We start from the raw sequence: 24,000 nt of genomic DNA on the forward strand, positions 1-24,000 counted from the left end.
TTGCAGATTCGACATCATTTGTTGACATCATGTCGATGAACAATACGTGTTCTGGCCGGATAAAGCATCATCGTATTACGCGAAAAACACAAACCGACAAATCTGCCTCCATTTTAAGAATCAGAAAAGTCGGTCACTTATCTCACATGCAGAACAGCTACCGGAGGAGTTGAAAGGTGGGGGTTTCTACCCGATCTACAAGAGGGGGTGACCAGTTGGCCTGTGAGAACTATCGTGTGATAATCGTTCTTAATAGCGCCTATGAAGTGCTGTCCCAAATCATTTTCCGCCAACTATCACCAATTCCGAACAGATTTGTGGGAACTTATCAAGCCGGCTTTGTCGAAGGTCGGTACTACGGCAAATCCTCCAAAAGAGCTGTAAACACAGAGTTCCCACGCTCCATTTATTCGTTTACTTCAAAGCTGCATATGATACTATTGACCGAAAAGAGCTATGAACAATCATGGAGGAGATCGGCATCCCCAGTATGCTAAATCTAAAATTATTCAATCCATGATAGATGGTACACAGTGCTGTGTTCAGATTTCGGGTAGATTGTTAAGTCAATTAGAACTACACAGAGAGCTTCGTCAAGGACTCTCATGTCTGCTGTTCAACATAGGGTTACAAGGTGTACACCAAACTAAACCGCGAAGCAGAAAAGATTAGGTTAATGGTCAATACGTCCAAAACACAATACATGCCGGCCGGCGGAACATCAGAGGACAGCAGAGTAACGATGGACGGTGATGAGTTTGTTGGTAGTTGACGAATTGTTGTTAGTTTTGCTCACTGGTAATGGCGGAAAATTACACCAGCCGTGATATTTGGAGGCGTGTTGTCAGCGAAAGTCGTGCTTACTAGGGGCTTGACAAGCAATTGCGGTCGAACAGAGTATAAAGAGTACCCTGACAAGACGCTCATCAGACCGGTTGTTCTCTAAGGGCATGAAACGTGGACAATGCTCGAGAAGGACCTGTTAGTACCCGGAGTTTTCGAAAGACGTGTGCTAAGAACGGTCTTCGGCGGCGTACAGGAGAACGGAGAATGGAGGCGGACGATGAACCATGAACTCGCACAGCTATATGGGGAACCCAGTATTCAAAAAATGGCTATAGCTGGACGGATACGGTGGGCAGCTGCTGGACAACTGTCCTGCAAAATAGGTGTTTGCTTCAAATCCGGTTGGAACAATCCGACAAGGAACACTACGAGAAAGCTGGTTAGATTAGGTGGAACGAGACCTGGCGGAGAGTACTTGGTGTCCAAAGAATTGGAGACCGGTAGCTCATAACCGAGTGAATCTTAGGACGGCAAGCCAATGAAAGTTAAGTAAATCAGGTAAAACCCAAGTTTTTTATTTGATAGAAATTCAAAGAATCGCTACTGAAAAAGCGCCTGTAGAAATAAACAAAATTCGACAGGGCAGTTTTGCGTTGCACAAAACACAACACTTATTTCAAATTTAGCAAATTTATTTTAAATTTACTTTTAAGCGTAAAAGCTGCATACTTCGGTCAGGATAGTTGTTTTAGTTCCCATTCTTTCATTTGACTTTCTACGGCTACGGGAAAAGGTATCATCAACATTTCTTTTATTGAAACACCTTTCATCATCATAGGCTCTTTTCCAGATTCTTGAGAAGTACCTACTTGGCAGTCAGGAGGCTTTTCATACGGTCAATAGTATATCAAACAATTTTTACACAAAAAAAATTATAAAGTGTTGTGTCCTTTCCGCTATTTATGGCGAGTGCCATTTTCCCGTCGAATTAACTCCAGCAACAAAGGTACAGCATAACTCAGCTTCCTTGACAAGCATTTTAACCACACTTACAACGAGTAAACCGCTGTAAATCTAAGCAGCTTTTTCCTACTATCCTATCGCCTAGTGGTAGTTGTAGACGCCACTAAAGTGCAATCCATGCAGCATTACAAAGAAGGAAAATAACGCAAGTGGTTGAGCAAAATAGGAACAAAAAAAAGACGTGCAGCGGTTATACACTGCGTGGGTTGCAGGTTGCAAAAGCTTACTGGCGTGTCTGCCTTTCTTTTACTGGTGCATTTCCGAGTGCAAAGTTTACATTTGAAAAACTTTACACGTAGTCTGTTAAGTGGTTTGCCATGCAGATGAAGCGTAGAATGTCAAGTTTTCCTGAGAGCCTCATTTCAAAGTCATGCATTAAGGACCAGCCAGACACCTTGTGTTGCTCATTACCATTCTTGTACAGACAAAAACATGGTTAGTCTTTGCCAACCATACCGAAAGCTTAGTAATATGTTTCATCTGAACCAGATAGGACTCAAACATGTTCCCACAGATGGTATAGTTTACTAGTGAATTGTGAACTAGTCATGATTTTACGTGACAAGGGTTGCAAAAGTGTTCTCAGCTATGTGTTCTGGTGCCAAGTTTACTTTGAAACAATTAAGAACTACTTATTCAAGAAATAGCGCCAGCTGGACACAACTCTCACCAAGTAGGTGGATTGGAATTTTCTTTTCTTATTTCGCCAACGGGCATGAGGATAAAGTTGGTAATGTTGCAATTTTCCCCCATTTTATAACACACCCCGAGACAAGATTGCTCTAAGAGAGCAAACAATTTACCGAAAACTTTCGACGTAGCATTGCTAAGTTCGTACTAATGTGTCGATAAAGACTTTAAAGATGATTTTCATTTGATATTTCCCAATCGAATCATCTATCAATCCAATCAATTACTTACCTTATTAATAACAAAATGCAGCGTAGGTCCCTTGGTCCTGCAGGTCAGCACATAGTTTCCCGGCTGAGAGACACAGTCCCGCACGAGAAAATCGCCATCTTTTTGTACGATCTCTTCGGCTCGCTGGCGGGGAATCGGTCCGTGGTACCAGGCGTGTGACCGCAGATCTCTCGAGTCCAATGACAATTCCCATTCCAGAGCTTTTTTCAGTGCGACTGCCTCATTGCCGCCGTCGGGTGTTTCCTGTTGGAAAGTTTTTTTTTGTCATTTCGATTATCAAACTTGTTCTAGAAAAAAGTCTATTGGAAATATGTCGCGGTCTAACTTTCTAATGGTTTTTAAATTTTGAATGTCAGTTTTTTATGTCATCGTCATGGGTAGTCTAAATCCTTTATAAAAGTGGCTGGGCTAGTAACAATCTAAAGAGCTCAATCTATAAACAACAACATCACGAACCCACATATACTTAAAACGTTCATTGATTGAAGTGCTACTTTCTAGTAGTGGCATCTTTAATAAATATGCCCAATCGCTACGATCTGAGTCTGTCAACTTTCAAACGAACAATTTGCTTATCCAGCAGCATTCGACCGTAAGTACTTACCATATCTAACAGATCGCCCAGACTCTTACTTTGCTTTGCGTTACTGACCGTCAGACACTCATAGCTGCTGAAAAAAGAAAAGAGAAAATAAATTTAATTAACGATCCCATCCTCATTAAATTTCTTTGAACGTTTCGCAGCAGCCACCAAACCAAGACTACTTGAAGAAAAGAAGAAACTCCCATGAAAAGAGATTCCATCGCAGGCAGGAACAGGAAGAATATTTTCCACCCAAGAAGGATGACGCAGAGATGTGAAAATTCAACTAACATTGCCCGATATGCGAACGTGGTACTTTATGAATAAGCTCTACGCAAAGCAATCAGCAGAGGAGTACTCTTTCCAGTAGTGGTCTTGGCGTGGCGTGGCTAATGCTATTTTGTCGTCGTCGTCGTCGTTCGATTCAGCCATTCATTCAATTTCTTTCATTCGATTCTACTATAAACAGCCGCCACGCGATCGATCGGGGGAAAATCTTGACTCTCTTGAAAAGTAATTCAATATGCAGAGGTAGACGGTAGAATAGTCTTTGCCGCTTTTCCTCGGTATGGAGTGTGCTTCCGCAGCTGGTGAGAGAAGTCCAACGTGACGCAATAAAAAGGACAATAAAATATGAACATCACGAAGAAAACGACACGCAATAAACAAAAACTTCTGGTCGTTTTTCTTGCAACAAAAATATATTGAAAATCGGATTTAACAACCAAGTTCCGAAGGATTCTAAATAACATGGTTGGGATTGGGATTACTTCTGAATGGAAAGCGTAGGGAACAATCGGAATGAATTTTTGTGTGTCGAAAATAAGACTGAGACCAAGTACCTGACAAAGTGGTAAAAAACAACAAATTTCGGCGAACCTTTACTAAAATGCTGCAAATATTATTGAACCCTAAACTTGATTGTCGGTTGACGCAAATATAAATTTCGCTTTAAGATTTTGTGTCAAAATCACAGGTCATATTTTTGTGTCTCCCAGCAGGAAATCCAACGTGTCACTGTCCTGCTACTAAATAAATTTCAACGAAATTGTTTTAATACATAAATTGATGTACATAATTTTGTATCAAGATGATACAATTGGTTTCTTCTTTAAGTAATATTTTCTTCGATATTGCCCCCATGAAGAAGCTGTCAACAAGAAATTGGAAGAATAACAGATCCAGTTACAGTTGCAGTTTTATAAAATGTGCATATAAGCACAACATTGTTGGTATTCATAACAAAAATCTGAAGCTCTAGAACCAAATTATGTTTATTGCATTGTATAAATGATGCAATGAAGCGATTGATTACAACCTTTTATAGAGAACTAGCTGACCCGACAAACTTCGTATTGCCACAAATTAACCTGTGTTGTACATAAATCATGAATCTCGGATGATCTTTGTCACAATCTCGAGTTTTGCAAGCCCCCCAGTGGGCGGCGCTTCCGACGGCGGGTCACCGGCAACACTCGCGACCGTCTCGTCCTGAATGATCTAGTGTTACTATAGATAGTTTTTGTGGTCTTGTATTGACTAATGTTTTATGGAAGAGTCTCGAATTTCTCGAGTTCGATTAGTTTTTGAGTTTCGCAAAAATTTCTGTTTTATTTGTATGAGAGTCCATATCCCCCTACCACAGGGGTGAGAGGTCTCTAACTATCGTAAAATAAATTCAAGACTCCAAAATCTCCCACATGCCAAATTTGGTTCCATTTGATTGATTAGTTCTCGAGATAAGAGGAAATTTGCATTTCATTTGTATGGAAGCCCACCCTCTTAAAGGGAAGTTGGGCCATAACACGCTTTCTAAAGAAGAGAGGGGTCTCAATTCACCTTAGAAAAAAATCTTGCGTCCAAAACCACTTACATGTCAAATTTGGTTCCATTTGCTTGATTAGTTCTCGAGTTATGAGGAAATTTGTTCTTCATTTGTATAGGAGCCCCCCTCCTAAAATGGGTAGGGGTCCCAATTCATCATAGAAAAAATTTTTGTCTCCAAAAACACCCACGTTCCAAATTTGGTTCCATTTGCTTGATTAGTTCTCGAGTTATGAGGAAATATGTATTTCGTTTGTATAGGAGCCCCCCCCCCCTCTTAAAGTTGGGAGGGGTCCTAATTCACCATAGAAAATATTCTTGCCCTCGAAAACTTTCACATACCAAATTTGGTTTCATTTGCTTGATTAGCTCTCGAGTTATGAGGAAATTTGTATTTCATTTGTATAGGAGCCCCCCTCCTAAAACGGGGAGGGGTCCCAATTCATCATAGAAAAAAATTTTGTCTCCAAAAACACCCACATGCCAAATTTTGTTCCATTTGCTTAATTACTTCTCGAGTTATGAGGAAAATTGTGTTTCTTTGGTACAGGAGCCCCCCCTCTTAAAGTGGGGAGGGGTCCTAATTTACTATAGAAAATATTCTTGCCCTCGAAAACCTTCACATGCCAAATTTGGTTCCATTTGCTTGATTAGTTCTCGAGTTATGAGGAAAATTGTATGGAAGCCCCCCCTTTTAAAGAGGAGAGGAGTTATAATTCCCCTTAAAAAGAGGGGAGGGGTCTCAGTTTACCATAGAATAAATTCTTATCACCGAAAACACCCACATGCCAAATTTTGTTCTATTTGCTTGATTAGTTGTCGAGTTACGCAGAAACTTGTGTTTCATTTGTATGGGAGCCCCCCCTCTTGTGGGGGGAGGGGTTTCTAACCATCACTAAAATCTTTCCTGGCCCCAAAAAACCTCTACATGCATATTTTCATGCCGATTGGTTCAGTAGTTTTCGATTCTATAAGGAACATACGGACAGACCGACAGACAGACAGACAGAAATCCTTCTTTATAGGTATAGATATAGATAATAACTTCTATAGAATGAATTTCTGAAAGAAAAGTCTATTTTCCTAATTTTATATTAGGGTATGTTGCTGCTTCGTCGTAATTGCCTATTCCCGTCCTGTCCAACAAACATTATTAATAATATCAGCCTTTTTATGACATAACAATGCAAAATTAGTTATTCCCTAATATTTTAGTTTGTTGTCTATCATACGCGATCAATCAAAGTGAGCTGAGATCTATTTAAATGTCATTTTTCATTAAAGAATTCCTGCCAGCCAAATTTCCTACGTTTTTTCGTGCGACGAAGAAGAAAATGTCGACTAATCGTTTTAATTTCCGTCATTCATAAATGAAAATAACTCACGCATTGTCGTTATTCTACATCCAGGAAAACTTGTTTGACATGCAGAAATTGTACATAATAACATTTGTCATGCCCTCCTACACAAATACATGCGCGATAGCTTCGTAAACATTGTTGTGATTTTTAGTTCGGGCAATAAAAAATTTTGATGGACGGATTTTAAAACGGTACGACGAATTTAAGAAATAAAGTCAGTTGCGTAATTTCAATAATATGCCTTAATAATCGCTTTTCAGTGATTTCAAAGTTTACGGATCGGAAGGTTAGTGTGTTTTAGTCAAATCAGCTCAAAAACTTTTGGAATATTCATTAAATCCATCCAACAAATGATGAAAATTAGAATGGCTTTATTTACTACGACGGGAATTAGAAATAAACCCTATTTCTTAATCGAAATTGAAAACAGAAATCATCTTGAAATTTTCAATTTGGTCGCAAACAGCTAAATTATGTACGCAAAGATTTTTTAAAAATTATTGCAGATTACTCATTATGTTACTCTATGAGAAGTTCATTTTAATTTTAATAGCGTCATTTTAATAGCGCAGAAAGACGCGCCATATTTTATTAATAAGCTTCTTCAAAGACACCACCCTTAAAAAATTACGCGTTTTTCATCCAAATGCTAATGTCCGCTTTTATGCGCTTTTGGACCACTGTGACTGCAGTCATCTGTTAGTCTCCACCGGATGACTCGTTGCTTTTATGGGAAGTACAAATTAATTCTGTCTGTTTTTAAGGTCAAAAACTCACGTATTTTAAGGAGCATCAGGAGCACCTAACAAAATTATAACAGATCTTGTTATTTTGTTATCAAATTTACTAACAACAGTTGTTATTAATTTGATATATTTGATCATATTATAACAACCGTTGGTATAAATTATCCTCCGTAAGTGGTTAAAATATCAAAAATATAACTAAACTGCCTTCAATTATTACCTGATTCATAACAAACCATGTAATGATTTTATCTTAATTGTAACACATTGTGTTAAAGGTTAATTGTCAATACGGTGGAATACCGATTTTCTGGTATTTTTGGTAGATATATTTGTAAAGTATACAAATTTGGGGAAAAATTAATTCTCCAAAATAATTTAAATGAACAAAAAATATTGTTATTATTAATCATTTTTTACAACTATGTATTATTTCAGCGTAGGAAATTCAACATGTCTCCGATTTTAGTCAAATTTTGTGTACATATTCCTTTGCAATAAATTTTAGATCCATATTTTTATTTGGTACTTAGGGCTTCTCTGAGTCAGTGTGATCCCAACAGTTATCATTTTTTCCACCTTTCTTTCTTTAAAAATGCAAAACTTTTGATCCGTTGAACCGATTTAAATGATGTTAATACCAAATGGAAAGTATTTTAATGAGCTTTTCTGAAAAAATATTAGACTGAAGCCCAAACTTTCTTTTCAATTATCGCAAAAATACTAAAAACATTCACTTTTTATGTTTCCATGGTAGGTAGACCAAAGAAACTCTAAGATTGTTGAGAATAGAGACGCGTGGTTTTTGTTTTTACTTGTAATAAAAGGGGTTTTTGATAAAGAAATGCGTCTCTAAAATGAAAGGCCATGCGAGTCCATTGCATGGACGCATCTTTATATCTTAAAAAAAAGAGTATCTCAAAAACTGAAAATGTCACAGGTCTGTTTTTTGACATCGTATGTAAACGAGCTTGCCATTGAAAATATAATGAAAAAACAAAAACTAATATATTAAATGTTTTAAGTAATTTTAAGAGGCTCCTACAAAAAATGTTTTTGCAATAATAAAAAGCTTTGACAGAAGTTTATTGTTTATTGTATTTATTGTAAAATACCTTTTACTTGGTAATAAAATTATTAAAATCGGTTCAATGGTTCAAGAGATTAGAATTTTTAAGGAAAGAAAGGTGACAAACATAGTTCCTAGCGGAGACGTGGTGTGCCCGTTAGCGTTACGGAATAGAAAAATCTCACAAAGGATCATTGTGAAATGTTAAAAATATGCGTTACAAAATAAATGGAAGTTACTTTGCGTATTTGACTTCAGCATTATTAGACCCATTCTGTGTATAATTACATACCACAGATGCCATATAGTAAACTATAAAATATAAAGAAATATTCTCTGTTATGCATAAATGCATGAAATCTTCCTAATTTTCATGCCGCATGGTTGAAATGACAATTTAAAAAAAGGTAGATAAAACCGGGTCGAAATGGTAGACAAAATGGGGGGTACCTAAAATCGGGTGTAGATTAAACCAGGTGTAGATATAATCGGAATACCACTGTACTTCAAGATATTCCAAAAATAACACAGCTAATAAAGATATATTAGCAAGTATTAGTAACTGTGAAGTGACGTATTTAATATAATTTTCAAATGATGATGGTTGTTAAAATAAGTTTTGCAAGTAACATATTTTGTTATAAAAGTAATTTGCAAGTAACATATTTTGTTATTAAAGCGAAATGTGTCATTCTTAGTGGTGGAATCTATACAGCTCATTCATAACTCAATGTGCTACTGTATCTGAATCTGTTACAAACTTGAATTTGTTTCCAAATTAGTTTATTTTCGATTTGTAACATAATATGTTAAAAATATCAAAATGTGTTATAAAACAGATATAATCTTGTTATGGCTTCCTGATCGGGCATCGCTTGCTGCTACGTTTTGCCATCGATCAAGCCATCTTCGTATTCCGTGTACAAACATGTTTTGTTTTTTGGGTAATCCGAGATTCCAGACAATTTTCGATTTCTTCAAAGAAGTAACTTTCTAAGTCTTGCTGATGGAAAAATCAGCAATCAAAAGGAACAACATCCGAAAAATACGTTGAGTGTGGTAAAATATCTCATTTAAGCGATTTCAAATACTTTTCCACGACTTTTACGTTATGACGCCGAGCATTGTCATGCAGCATAATGATTTTGGCATGTCTTTTTGCGTATTCTTTTGGTCTCATGAGATACATGGCACGACCACATGGTTCAATCCAAGAATATTCGATTTTGGTGTTGGTGTTAAGGTCGATGGCTTGGGATTTTCGTAGAAAATCCATTTTTCGTCCCTAGTCACAATTCGATATATAAAGCTTTTTCATTATTACCCTTGTATAAGCAGCTCGCAAGTGAGTAATCTCCTCGCTACGTCTCTCGGTGTTAGTACGGCACCCAACCAGCGCCGTAGCATACAGTGGGCCAGACTGGCCCCCGCCAAAAACTGGCCAAAAACGGTTTCAGTAAGACACTCTCGAATGTAGCGAAATACTGGATATAGGGAGTTCTACGAGTTCTACAGTCAATTGTTAAAAATTATAAGCTTCAGATGAACACTGATTTAAGAAACGAGGGGTGCCCAATCAGGCTTTCGTCATTGCCGCCACACTGTCACGCTACGGCTCTGGAACCAGGTCTAGAATCTGCGTACAAAATCTAATAAAAATGTGCTCGAAAACATGATCTGCAATGTAGTCCACATCTGTTCCAAAATTCAAAAACATTTGGTCCACGATATAGTGCAGATCCAGAATCTGTTTCAAAATATGATCCAAAATCCGCTCGCTGATTTAAAATCTGAAGTCCAAGTCCAAATTTGGAGACCAAGATCTGATAAAAATGGGGCCCAGAAACTAGTCTAGGCCCAAAATCAGGTCTTAGTCCAGAATGGGGTTCAAAATCTAATTCCGTATTTGATTCAAAACCTGATCAAAAATGTGGTCCAAAATATTAACCAAAATCTAATGGAGGTTCAACTTCCGGTTCATGTTCAGAATCAGCTCCAAAATTTGGCCGAAATTTAATCAGAAATGTAGTACAAAATCTGGTCCAGAATCTAGTTCAAATCTGTTCCTAGGCTTGTTACAAACTCTGGAGCTAAATTTGATGAAAAAATCTTGTTTGCAACCGAATCGAGGTCCAAAGTGTGGTCCAGATCCAGAATTTGGTTAAAAATGTGGTCGAATATCTCGTCGATAATCTGATCACAAGCTGAAGTTTTTTGAAGCGTCTTAGTAGAATACGAAACCTGAAATTAAATAAAAGGAAAACTTTTCCAAATTAAATTCTACTATTTAAATTAATTCGCGACACATACGTATTTCGCCTTCGGCTTGATGTTAAATCGGCTCTTCGCCAAAGACGCCCCAATGTCACGGCTCTGCTTGCCGCTTGAATCATTTCCATGGATATCGTTCACACAGAAGCTGCTTCTTGTGTAACTCCCAATGATTCAGCAAGCTCCTCGGTCCACGGACGATTGACACGAATTCTTATTGAGTAATGTCTCGAATTCCTCGTCTTCGGATTCTTTTGAGAGAGGGGCACGAACACAAAAGTTGTATCTTGCTACACAAAACTTAAGTTGCTGTGCTGTGAAAATTTCAGACACTCGTTAAAGCAGCGAAAGCATTAGCACACCCGGTAATAAAACTTTGTGAATTAAATTCTTCCGTCGATTAAACTGAAAAAAATTCTAAGAATGACAACTGTAGCACGATGCTGGATGACGATTCTCCTATGAGCATTCCAACCACGTTCAGATTAAAACTTCATATAAAATGTTTCATTCTTTAGATTCCCCAAAAGTGCTCCGCAGAGAATATAGTAGAATATTGTTATTCTTTGTGCTTCACCTTGCTTGCATTGTGAGTTCGCATTTCAAGTGCAGCCGCCCCATAGAACGCTTCACCAGCCGTTCGTTCGACGGAATACAAACAATGTTATTTTGTAATCAGAGTGCAAACCCCACAGGAGAAAACAATTTGCACCGGCTGCATTTTTCCAGTAACCTGCCAACCCGACATTTTTCTTTGGAAATAATGCGCATCAGCATTTTTTTTCTTTAAAAAAATGAAAAACAATGCACAGACACAATTTTCATTTTACGTATTGCCGTCGCACGGTCTACGAATCGTGCCTTCCGTTATTTGTATTTCGTCAACCTCAACGATACTTCCATTATAAACCATCTCCGGTCTGTCTGGCGCTACACACAGACTTCATTCTTCATTCACTTGTAGAGTAAAGTCAACAAGCGGATACCGAAACGCACCGTTTTCCCACCACCAGCACCAGTGACTGACTGCTTCTGGGCTGATTTTCCAAACCAGTTGATAGTAGTAGGTGTGTCCTCGCCCCTGCTGACTGACTGAGCTGTGGTCGACTTTTCCACTGTGAATAGCGGAAATGGAGGTACAACAGTGGGCAGCCCAATTATTCACTCCGCTGGCCGCATTGTGCAATATTGCTTTTTGTCGGTTTAATGTGCTGCATTACGATGCCCGGCAAGGCTCAAGGCTGCCACCCATTATTGCATTAAAGGACATTAGTTTGGCATCCCAACCATAGTGCACTCGCTTTCCATTTAAACCGTGGCAAGAAGTTTATGTTCATTTGAAATGCTCTTGAGTCAACAATAAAAAAAAAAGTGCCGGAGTTTTTGAATGTTTTAAATTTAATTGGATTGCTGTGTACCAGTAATTCGTTCCTAATATATACAAAAATAGTAAAAATAATTTCCAATTCAAATAACGAGAACCACATTTGCCGCATTGGAAAGATATTCCGTGTTTCGATTAACCCAGCAGACTGACAATAGACCAAGTAACTTAATATTCCATTGTTTTTGTTTCCCTTGACACTTGTTGGCTCTGCCGAAGCCATCGTTTTCCATTTCCGAATGAATGCGGTAGGGCCAATTGAAATTGATTTTCATGAGCGTTTGTTCTAAAGGAAAAGCAAACAGAAAGCTGCCCCGAACCGGGCAGGATTATGGGAGCTTGCCATATCCCTGTGGGGGATCCCTGGTTGTTATATTACGAATGATGTAGAAAAACGAAAGCTTCTGTTGATTCTGTAATCGTAACATGTTTGATCGCATGCAGTCAGCTGGGTAGTGCAGTATGGTATGGGATTTCAATGGCTTTTCCTATGCTTTGTCTAAAGGTGATAATCATAGGTGGTATGTTTATTTTGTAAAGTTTCAAGCTGATTTTGAACATGGTTCTCAGCTGCCAGCACTCATTTAAACAGTTACTGTAAGTTGAAAATAAAATCTCAATGTACTACGATTATGATGATGGCTGATCTTTATTCAAATGTCAAACGCATATTTGCTTGAAAATGCTGACTTAAAGACTGTTGTTTCAACCCCAACCTCAGGACTTGGACGACGTAACCGACAGTAGCGGCTATGAATGGATAATTTCCTGAAAGTCACGACTGAGTAAAAGTGGACATGGACTCTCATAGTGCCTTGTTGCGTGTATTCCGGTCGAACTCCGGCAGCTTCTGATTGCACTGAACCAGTCGGGTGGTGGGCATATTCTATACGCGGGCAATAGAAAATCCGAGAAATACACGCATAATTGCCTGGGGATTCAGCTTAACGATGCTGGTCTAACAAGTCAGTCGTCATATGTTCGTATCTCGGCTAGGCGGTGCTGCTAGATAGAGTCAGTAGGATTTTTGCACTATCCCCGTAACTATCCTGTACTCTAACAACCGACCGCGAAGTCTGCCGATAAAGAAGGGTCAAGTCTTAGAAAGACGTTTAAGCCCAAGGCTTTGCTTCTTGCCTGGGGATTCAAGCTGAGAGACCACTGGATCTACTTCGTCTCAGGACCGGGAAAGCGTGAACAGCAATAAGCAGTACGGCTGTAGCGGTTCGAATGTAACATGCATGCATAGTACATACATGTCTTTAAACATCGGTTCTGTAAACATTGTAGTGACTTCATCCATAATGAGATAAGGTACTACAGCTTGGATTGTTTCCCGTGTAACTTCAGGTTGGTTATATGATTTATTTGGTCTTTTTTGATCACCGTGCAATTTTATTTATCGGATTTAAATTGACGCTTTTCGGTGAATATGTGTTATATGATTTATGTAGATTAGGAATAGTACCGGATAGCTTCTTTGTGGAATGCAGAAGACACCGCAAAGTCTACTCTTTATTCCATTGTCCTCGACATATTTAGTTCGTCCACGGAGATAATGTTCCAACAGCTGATTGGCGATACCCTGAATTCCATAGTAGTTGAGCTTCCGAAACAGAATTTAGTGATCGATAGAGTCGAATATTTTTTTTGTGATCAAGGAGTAAAACTCCCATTAAATTTTCAACGTCAAGAGAGGTTACAGGCGACAGCCAACGTACTCGAGTCCGTGCGAAAGCCAAACTGGTAAAGGGAATAGGAACCAGGGCTTCGACCGATCCTTTTTTTTACCGCAGTCACACCAACGCGCATTCAAGTTCACACCGTCCGTTTAGAGGTGGAATACGAACGCTATGCATAACACAACTGGCAGTTTGCTCAGTCAAACGCCGAATGCACGCAACAGAATGAACGCGTTCTAAAACTTTTTGACATTTTCGTTTCGATCAAGTTGCCTTTACCGTTTGGAGCAGCGAATGACTGCAAAACAGTCAAATGACTGGCAATCACCACGCTAACGAAAAGCGACCGCACAATCGTATGATTCAATACTACAAAAAAAAACCACTACATGTGCATGGAGAAGTCGGTCGGATTCCGTCCAATACAAACGAATATTTCGCTTGCGTCGGACCGACGTCCGGGTGACAAACTATTACTGTGAGCAGCCGATTTGGAGACAAAAAGAGAAACGAAAAAATACGTCACCGTATGCTTCCAGTCAGTTTGCAGTTTATATTCTCAAAGCGCAAAGCAAAACGGGAGATTGACTGTTTGCTTTTGCTGAGATGCCGCATGAATTGTAAGACGGCAGCAGCACAAGCGGCAGATTGACTGGATAAGAAAAACAGTCAAATGATCGTTCAAAAAGCGGAGTTTGAATGCGGAAAGTTCGCATTCACGGCAGTCACATTCAACTTGCGATCCCTTTTCAAGCCCTGATAGGAACTACACGGGATGTTTTGAGGACGTCAGGATAACGTCCAGTTTCTTTCAAAGCATTCTTAGAACACTTGCTTCAGTAAGGTTGAGAAAAAACTGACGTGCTTTAAGGAACGAGGCTGGAATGGCGTCCGACCCACAGCTTTTTGACCCGTCAAGGCCAGTAGACCAAACGATAATTTCTTGTTCTGTACCTGAAGTTCCACTTGTAGCTATTTTCTTCCACCATGTATTCATCTCTGTCACATTTCCACTCTTTTTCAGCTTCTGTTTAACTATTGCCCAATATTTCTCAATTGGGCGGAATTGCGGCCAGTTTGGTTGATGTTCTTTTTGAAGGAATCCACCTCGTCGTACTCGATACGTCGTCTCTTGCCAATTGGCATCCAAAATTCTATTCAAATTCTTCATGACAGTAATCGGTTGTCAATAAACGTTGTTAGCATTATAGGCAGGTTAGCAGTAAGGTAGCCGTATTATACGGCCCGTATATTTTGCCAATGTAGTTTTTAAGTAGCATTTAAGGTGACTTATATTATGATTAGTAAAGCTTATTGGTTACCTGCGCATAGTGTTGCTTATCACGAAAATCTATTTTATTTTGTCCACAGCTACCAATACTTTGCTAGATCATAAGAAAATTTAACGACAAAAACGAATTTGAACTTGCTGAGGACATAATCTCAATCAGTGGCTTTATAATCTTCACGTACACTTCGTCGTCCGTGACGATGCATCCACCCATGAGAACCTTATCGTACAACTTCCGACCATGTCTTGTGGCCACTAGATTCTACTTCAGTTCGCTGTTTGGTTGCTTACTGGTCCAAAAAGATCGAAACCCTCCTCGCAGACGAATCCTTCTGACGGTGATTTATCCAATCAATTGGACTAACCAACTTCAAGGACCACCAACCAACATCTCCATTTTTTAACCTGATCACGGAGGACATTCGAATTGGGTGTCCAAAATTACTTTTCGGTTTACGACTTCCAGCAAGTATAACTTCTTCGAAACAAAATTATTCGTAACGCACTTTCCAGCATTGAAAGCGGGAACCGTTTCAAAACAAATTGCTGTCAAAACATTCCAGATCCGACCACTAGAAGTGCTGTAGGAAAATAAACAGAACACCAGATAGTAATCGTCCACAAATATTGGGAGTACAACGTGCCAATTTCAGAGCAGCGTACGATACAGTCAAGCGCGAACAGCTATGAAACAGCTCGTGTATTAGAGAACGGTTAACTGGCGCGGCTGATCCAAGCTACCCGGAGCGAGTGTTGTGGGGTCGCTCTCAAGACCTTACGAATTGCGCAGAGGGTTGTGGCCTCTCCTGTATGTTATTCAACATTGCTATTAAAAGTGTGATCCAGCGAGCGGGCATCGAAACGAAAGAAATGATTTTCAGCAAGAGTAGCCAACTCCTAGCCTTCGCAGATTACCTCGATATCATTACTAGAAACCTTGGGACGGCGGAGGCAATCTACGCCAGGCTTAAAACGGAGGCAAGGAAGATTGGGTTACGTCCAAAACCAAATATAGGTAGGAAGAAGTTCCAGAGAAAACAACGTTTACTTTCCACGGACAGTGACTATTGACGGCGAGAAACTGGAAGTGGTTGATGAGTTCGTATATTTGGAAACTCTGGTCACCGCCGACAATAATACGAGTAAGGAGATTCAGCGACGCATTCAAGTTGAAAATCGAGCCTACTTTTCCCTCCGCAAAACGCTTCGATCAAGGAGCGCCGCACAAAGCTGATGATGTACAAAACGCTAATCAGACCGGTAGTCCTCTACAGACTTGAGACAGTAACTTTGCTTACGGAAGATATTCGTGTACTTGCCGTATTTGAACGAAGAGTTTTGCGGACTATTTTTGGCTGAGTATAATTAGATAGCGGAGAGTGGCGTAAGTAGGCGTATTATCCACGAGTAGCAGGTACTACTTGGAGAGATTCCCACCGTACACCTGGCGAACGTTGGGAGACTACGGAAGGCCGGCCAGGTCTCGAAGATACCGGACGACTGTGCAGTGCAATCCATTCTCTCCCAAAATCTCACCGGCACCAGGCATAGAGGGCCCAGCGTGCTAGATGGCTCGACCAGGTTGAAGCCGACTTGCGTGTGTCGATACGCTCAACGAATTAGCGACTAGTAGCCCAGGACCAGGTACAATGGAGAGGAATTCTTGATACGGCAAGAGCCACCCTGGCTCTCTGCTTATGCTGGTATAAGTAAGTAAGTTCAGATATTAAATGACTCGAGCTTTATTTATAGCATAGAAGTAACGCTCTCAAAAGCTGAGGTTTGTATCAAGATGCACTTCTAGATGTCAAAGGAATTGGAGACCGGCAGCCCACAATCGAGTGAACTGGAGAAATTTTATTCATTAAGCAATGTCGTTACGTAGGACGAAAAGTCAATTAAATAAATAAAACGGCAACGTGTAGTAGAAAATGTCAATAAACGGTTGATTTACCGCTTATGTTAATGCTTATTGGTTACCGACAACAAATCTTTTCTCGGATGAGAGAGTGTTCGTAGGGTGCTCGAACCAGCTGTAGTTTGGGTGCGCACGTGTAGGGAGTGAGTTGCGATTCTAGCCACGAAAACAAGGCGTCCTGCCAGGCGCTTGGTTTTGGTTACAGATCGATTAAGGTTGTATAGTAGAAGTATAAAATAAAAACTGTTTCGATAGTCACATTCGCCCATTAAATATTTAATAAATATAAAAACATTCAAGTGATTTCAGCAGCTTTTTGTTTTAAACAAAATTAAATCTAGATTCAATGCTAAACATGAAGTAAACTGTTGTTCAACTTCAACTCGAGCAGCTTCATGTGAGCCAACTGCTGGCCGCCGAGCAACAACATCGTTGTTGGTTCGTTGCGTTGGCAGACATTCAAGAATATTGAAAAGCTTTTTTGCCGGAACCGGAAGGTACTTACAAACGTCGGATGCACTGTGGCACATGCACATACAGCCATAAACAAACCTAGACAGATGGCGACGCCATTCCACCCGACGACGACGGCAGTAGCCGTTTTAATGGTTCCTCCGTCGTTCGTATATGTATAAATCAATGAGGTGGAAACATTCGCACCGTCGTCATTTCCAATTTCATGGCTTTACATCACTGGATGGTACACACAGCGAGATGAAATTCAATATCAGAGATTTCTCGGGTCGTGGCAAGTGAAGAAGCTTTTCATATCTATATATGCGAAAGGCTTGTTGTGATTACTGTATTTTTATCATCTTCTACTTCTTCCAACTACTTATTCGGTAAGAGATTATGATTGAATTTAAATAACATACTGTCGATTCATGTCGGGTTTGGCGTCTAAAACTTTGAATTAAGATTTAAACTTTAAGGTTATACCAGTTTGTGGTTATATCCTCAATTTCGTCGAACGATTATCTTTTGATAAAAGATAAATGGTAGAGTAAACATCCATTTAAAAAAAACTTTGAATCAATAATGTTGAAATTTTGCAATGGTCAGCATTTTCTGAAAAACCAATGTAATTTTCATGGGTATAAATCACATATTTTCATGTCTTTCCTTCAGTATAGTATGCTGATGGGTTTTATGAAAAAAAGTTCAATAAGAATTTAATTAATTCCTCCAATTTGAAAGTCATCAATTGGGAAGCTATTTTCATTTGTGGCGTACACTCAATCCAAATGTAACACAATCGAAAATCCAGCTAAATGAAACCAGTCTGCCAACTTCTTGCCACCGAGGGATTATACGTATCCATTATGTGGCAAGCAGTTCAGGATCTTATCTGGCAGCATATGTGTCGTGATTAAATGACTTTTACTTCTCGTGTCGTATCAGGCGCAATTTAAATATCGCGATCGTTGAAAGCCCATTCACCCCTCTCGTACGTTCTACATACAGGCTATGAATTATTCAAATCGTTGATGAATTTCAAACAACCCCTTGCTTATTTCAGATGTTATCTGAGTTTATGTCCCTCCCCCGTGCAGGAGATAAAGTTTTTCATAACTCATTCATAAATAGTGGTGCAATCTAATCCACATCAAAATGCTTATTAAAGTTTAATTAAACATTTGACGTGACTATTTCGGGCAAATGTTGATTTGAAAATTTGGAACTTATGACGAGTTTTTTTTGTGGCATCCAGTACTTGAAACGGAGCAAAACAAATTTAATGAACGTCATTGCTTTCAAAAGAACATCCTCTCTCCGCTTCAGTCTAGCGACCAATCCGACCCAGAATAGGAATGCATCAAGCAAGTGGCGAAAAGCCTTTCCACTCATTAAATCCATCAAATAGTACTTGGTGCTCATACCCGTAGTACGTCCTACAGGAATGTGTGCACCGATGAGAGCTCAGTCGTGCTCGTATGTGGTCCACTACTTTTTGCGGGACCGAAGTCGATTTGGAAGTGGTTTCGAAAGTATGGTATGCCTGTGGGCCTGTGGCTTATCGTATAGGATCCAGCCGGCATGGCAGTAGGATTCATCGTAGCCATGAACTTTATCCTGTTTTATGCCGGCAAAGCGAAATTAATACCCTTGCTGACCGGTCGTCTGTGACAGAGGCCGGGTCGCCTAGAATTCTCTGCAGGCTGTATCGAGTGACTGTGCATAATGTTGCCAACGATTTCTAGTAGACAGTTTTGCAACAATGCAAATTACTGACACATTAGTCATTAGGAATAAAAATTAGATTTTCCCTATCATGGTACGAGCAGGCGTGGGCACAGAATGGCATCATGCTTCCCCAATCGATGATGAGGGCGTGTGTAGGAATAATATGGATTACATTTGTGTGAGACTGATTAAACTAATTGAGCTGTCTGAGCCTTCCCGTGGTCATTGGACTACCGCAGCCGGTCGGCTGTAAGTGATTATATGGGTATATGGAGAAACAGTAATGTGACTTGTGATGGATTTCTAACAACAAGGGTATAATTTCAACACGTTTTCGTGAAAAGCAAGGTGTACGTGGTGTGCATTAGTGGTTGATGTCGGAAGATTGATTTCACAAGTGGATTTTGGTAAAACTTATGGGCCCTATTCTGTAAGTCACGTCGAGTGTCACTTGCTCTACTAGTCGACTTTTGGTATTATGTAAGTCACACGCGATCCGGTTTTGTCGAGTAACTCGACTGAGTCCACCGCTAAAAAGCTAGTGACTAAAAGGTTAGCAAGTGACGCCTGAGCTAGCTTTGTTTTGGTCGTGCAATAAACCGCTATGCTGCCCGTTCTTCTTGCACTCGACACTCGACAGTGACTGAGTCGAGCCGAGTTGCTCGACGTGACTTACAGAATAGGGCCCTATGTTTTAGAATAGCTTTCTATTCAGTGTAAAATACATCCGAATTCAGGTTCGAAATTCGAATCTACTTTTCACACCCAAAATTGAAAGAGGTCGACTTGCTTTTGAACAAAAATTTCTTCCCTTTTACGAACTATAATCAAAAATCAGCAAACAGGAGATGTTGAACATCTCTACGTTCTTGCACTTCAGGATGCTTGTAAGGTTTCAGTCCGAAATATTTTTGGAGGATATGTTGCCTACGCTTGAACGACATGGTTAAGTCCTAATCCTGAACACGAACATGAACAGAAACTATAAGGCCAAAATTAAAAGTCAAATGCCATAAATAAAAATGCGTATTTCAAAGGATAGAAATCAAAGAAAAAAGTATGAAGATCTGCCTAGTGGCACGAACGAGAAAGCTTGACATTTTGCAAATGTTTGTCACGCAAATTTTCAATTTGCTTTATTGGCTCTGAAATATTTCTATAAAATTGCATGCAACTAATTGTAAAGCAACAAATTAAACGCCCAAAACCTATTTCCAGACCAGTCAGTCGCCAATTCTTTCTCACTTTGAAAATTGGTGCACCACGTCACCAACCCCCTTTTGACGTAGGACTACGTCTTTGTTTACTATATACTGGGACTGGGTAGCACTTTGTGAAAACGAAAATAGAAGTGTAACGTTTGAATGAAAGATTTCAACTGCTAATAAGTACTAAACTACTGAACGAAACTGAACAATTTATGTGCCGTTGGATAGATAAAATGGCCAGCAATTTTATAGGAGGGTAAGAGAGCAATTTTAAGGAGGGCGTAAGAGGAGAGGCTTTTATACAAATGAAACACAAATTTTCTCAAAACTCGAGAACTAATCAAGCAAATGAACCAAATTTGACAAGTTTGGGTTTTTGGAGGTAAGATGTTTTTCTATGGTGTACTGAGACCCCTTCCCCTTCTAATAGGGAGGGGAGACTCCCATACAAATGAAATACAAATTTCCTCATAACTCTAGAACTAATCAAGCAAATGGAACCAAATTTGACAAGTGGGGGTTCTAGAAGACGGGATTTCTTTTATGGTATAATGAGACCCATCCTCAATTAGAACCTTTGCTTTCTTTTAGAAAGGGAGATCCCAAACAAATGAAATACAAATTTCCTCATTACTCGAGAACTAATCAATCAAATGGAACTAAATTTGACATGTGGGGGTTTTTGGAGGCATGAATTTATTTTGAATTTATTTATTTTATGATGGTTTGAGACTCCTCACCCCTGTAGGAGGATAAGGACTCCCATACAAATGAAACAGAAATTGGTCATTCATTACCATTTCAACCTTTATGATGCACACAAGTGATTTTAAAAAGAAATCTCTATGTCTCAAAGGTTGCAGGCGTTGTACTTATGAACCCCCGTCCACCTATTTTTAAAGCCACCATTGCATTAAATGAAAAATTGAATCTGAATATTTCGCTCTTCTCTTTTAAACATTCGCTTAAACAATGGCACTCAAAGATTCTTATAAACATTACATATGCCAGAAATGCAGTTTACATTAGTCTTTGATCTGATGAACTGATATAGTCCTACGTCACCCTTTCGTACAAGCCTTAGGGCTGTACACCTTGTAGTTTTTGAATATAAGACATTAGTTTTGAATAAATTCTTGCAGTATGAGGAAACAAGATAGGGCTGGTCGCTCACTATTTTATAATTGTTCACAAGCGTTTTCGCGGTCCAAATGAATTTTGTTGGGACAAGAACACCTACCACTTTTTCTGGCACACTTCCTTAACATAGTCATCAAATTGGTCTAGGTTTATAGCGGTCCTAAGAAATTTGGTTAGCACGAGAGGACTTTTTGACTTTTTCTGGCGTACTTTGCAAGCACAGCTATCAAATTAGTATAAGTCTGAACATCGTAAAAAATCTTCGACCTGATGGGACGAGAGCACTTTGTAACTTTTTTTTCTAAAAATAAAGTTATTGAAATTAGGGTGATTGATCGTGGTTCGGCCTATTCTCATTGATTCACATAGCACCCTTGGGCTAATGCACGTATATCTATCTAAATCACAATGTTTTTCGAAAAAAATTAGAATGTATAGCAAGAATAATTAAAGACGATTCTATTTCTTAATTTAGAAGAAACCTTAGAAGACCAGTTGAATTATAATTTGATTTTTAATGATAGTCAAATTATGATCCTGGTTCGGCCTACGTTGATCGTGGTTCGGCCCATCGATGATCTTGGTTCGGCCTATTCCGATATAAAGTTTCTAAAACGAATCTTTTTATATATTAAACAATCAGAAATGGTATAAGCTTTTTTTGGTGCCTAATATAGTATCTTACTTCAATTTATCTACCTAGAAGTGTTCAATGAGCTTGTACATGGTCAATATTCTAACTATTTCGAGTTATATAAATTCAGACAATTTTTTACTTTCTTCGGTCATATTCATGGAATATTGAAGCATTACAAGTAGTATAGTAGTATAGTATCTTTTTTCACCTTATCTACCTGGCAGTGTTAAAAAACTTGTACATAGACAATAATGTGGTTATTTCAAATAAGATTAATTTAGATACAGTTATTAATTTTCTGCACCCAGTTGGAGTCGATGTACAACGCTGATCTAACAAACCAGACGTCAAGGAGTCAATAGGATCGAAGCACTAGCCTCGTAATTGTCCTGTATTCTAAAAGGTGCCTTCGAAGAAAGACAGAATTTACATTAAATTTCAGAATATTTTCCAATGGATCAATGAAAATAGCTGCTATTGAAATAACAATTGTGTTAACAAATAACCGGTCATACACCGACGTTAGTCATTGGTTTTTGACCTAATTCAGGGACAAAAAATAATGCTAAATTACTATCGTTAAATGAATAAAAAATTGGCGAAACCTAAAAAGATTTGCCTCGCTGAATAACCGAAAAACGCGTATAAGTGACGTAAGTCAAATTATAGTAGAACTGAAAGGAATTCATTTCCAATTAGTTCGTGATACTACTTTTATTGATTTTTCCTTGGAGTTTTCACAATCATGAAATTTCTGTGGAAATTTTTCCCAGATAGTATTTTTCTGGATTAGTAAGTAAATTTTCTTACATTATTACCATGAAAAAATATTTATTTTACAATACTCGGCTCAACAGCTATGAATTTTTAATATAGGGGATGTACATGAAAATCGGAAAATTTCCATTTGAGTTTTCTAGGAAAACTCGATACCATGATTTTTTCAATTTTTTCGTTTCATGCATAAGCCCTGAAGCTGTGTGCAAGGTTGCATAAAATTCTGACACATTACAACCCAGTTTGTACGCTACTTTGGAAAAAATACCCTCATATTTATTGTTAAAAGAAAAGTTCAATTTTAGGATGATAATAAATTTGTTTCTGAAATGCATGAAATAATGAATTATGGGATAAAACGCAACATTTAGATTTAACACGAGTGGTACGTGTAGCCAGAAATTGGTTAAAACGTGAGCGAAGCGCGGCGTCACTAGCGGTGATTCAGTGAAACTGATAGGCCGAACCACGATCATTTGTAGGCCGAACTAAGATCAAAAAATTAAAATCGTATTTTCTCAATAAGTCGTAATCTCGCTTTTTGTTTGGAATAACACTTTCCAATAATGAAAGAATATAGATGAAACTATGTTTTAAAATTGTTTTTAACCTATACTTCACAGACTAAAACACTTTCTAGGTGTTTAAAAAGACAGCTTTGATGACGACATTGGAAGCCGCTTTTACATGCGTTATAAATTTAATTATCTGACCTAGTTACATTAATTTTTATGGCAAATAAATGAAAGCAATGCCTAGGAAAATAATATAAGCAGCTTATAAAACTATTTTGCCTTTAAATCTTTAAATATTCAATGAATTATCGATGATTAAGCTGATGGGCCGAACCAGGATCAGTTTTTGCATAGGCCGAACCACGATCAATAACCCTACAGTAAACAGGAGGTGTATTTAACAGTCGTCACTGTCTGTTAGGCAAGGCAATCACGAAAAAAATGCATGGGGATATTTGACTTAGAAACTTTTCGTTAATTTTCACTAATTCGTGATTGAAAAGAAAATTATAATCGCAACCACATAATTGCAACATCTATTATGGGTCGCTCGGTATCTAAACCATGAAAATCCACTCTTTTTTCCTTTTTTCTTTTATTTTCTTTTCGAGAAGAGGAAAACCCGCGGAAGTGGAGCTGTGTTCGACGCTCCTTCTTCCGTAGGCACAAAACCTTCATTT

General features: G+C 38.8%; 1 protein-coding gene across 11 annotated transcripts in view; it reads right to left on the minus strand.

Annotated features, from left to right (window-relative positions):
- Positions 1-24,000, minus strand: part of LOC128743414 (SH2 domain-containing protein 3C) — a 100,041-nt gene that overhangs the window by 14,972 nt on the left and 61,069 nt on the right. For 9 of the 11 annotated variants that reach the window (XM_053839984.1, XM_053839983.1, XM_053839988.1 and 6 more), the window contains 2 exons: positions 3,335-3,401; positions 2,731-2,973 (listed from right to left, as the gene is read on the minus strand). In XM_053839984.1, the coding sequence (XP_053695959.1) occupies positions 2,731-2,973; positions 3,335-3,401 (310 nt within the window). The remainder of the gene's footprint in view (positions 1-2,730; positions 2,974-3,334; positions 3,402-24,000) is intronic. The other 2 variants (XM_053839980.1, XM_053839987.1) reach the window with 1 other exon arrangement.

This window comes from Sabethes cyaneus, chromosome 3 (genome assembly GCF_943734655.1).
Source record: "Sabethes cyaneus chromosome 3, idSabCyanKW18_F2, whole genome shotgun sequence".
NCBI classification, from domain to species: domain Eukaryota; kingdom Metazoa; phylum Arthropoda; class Insecta; order Diptera; family Culicidae; genus Sabethes; species Sabethes cyaneus.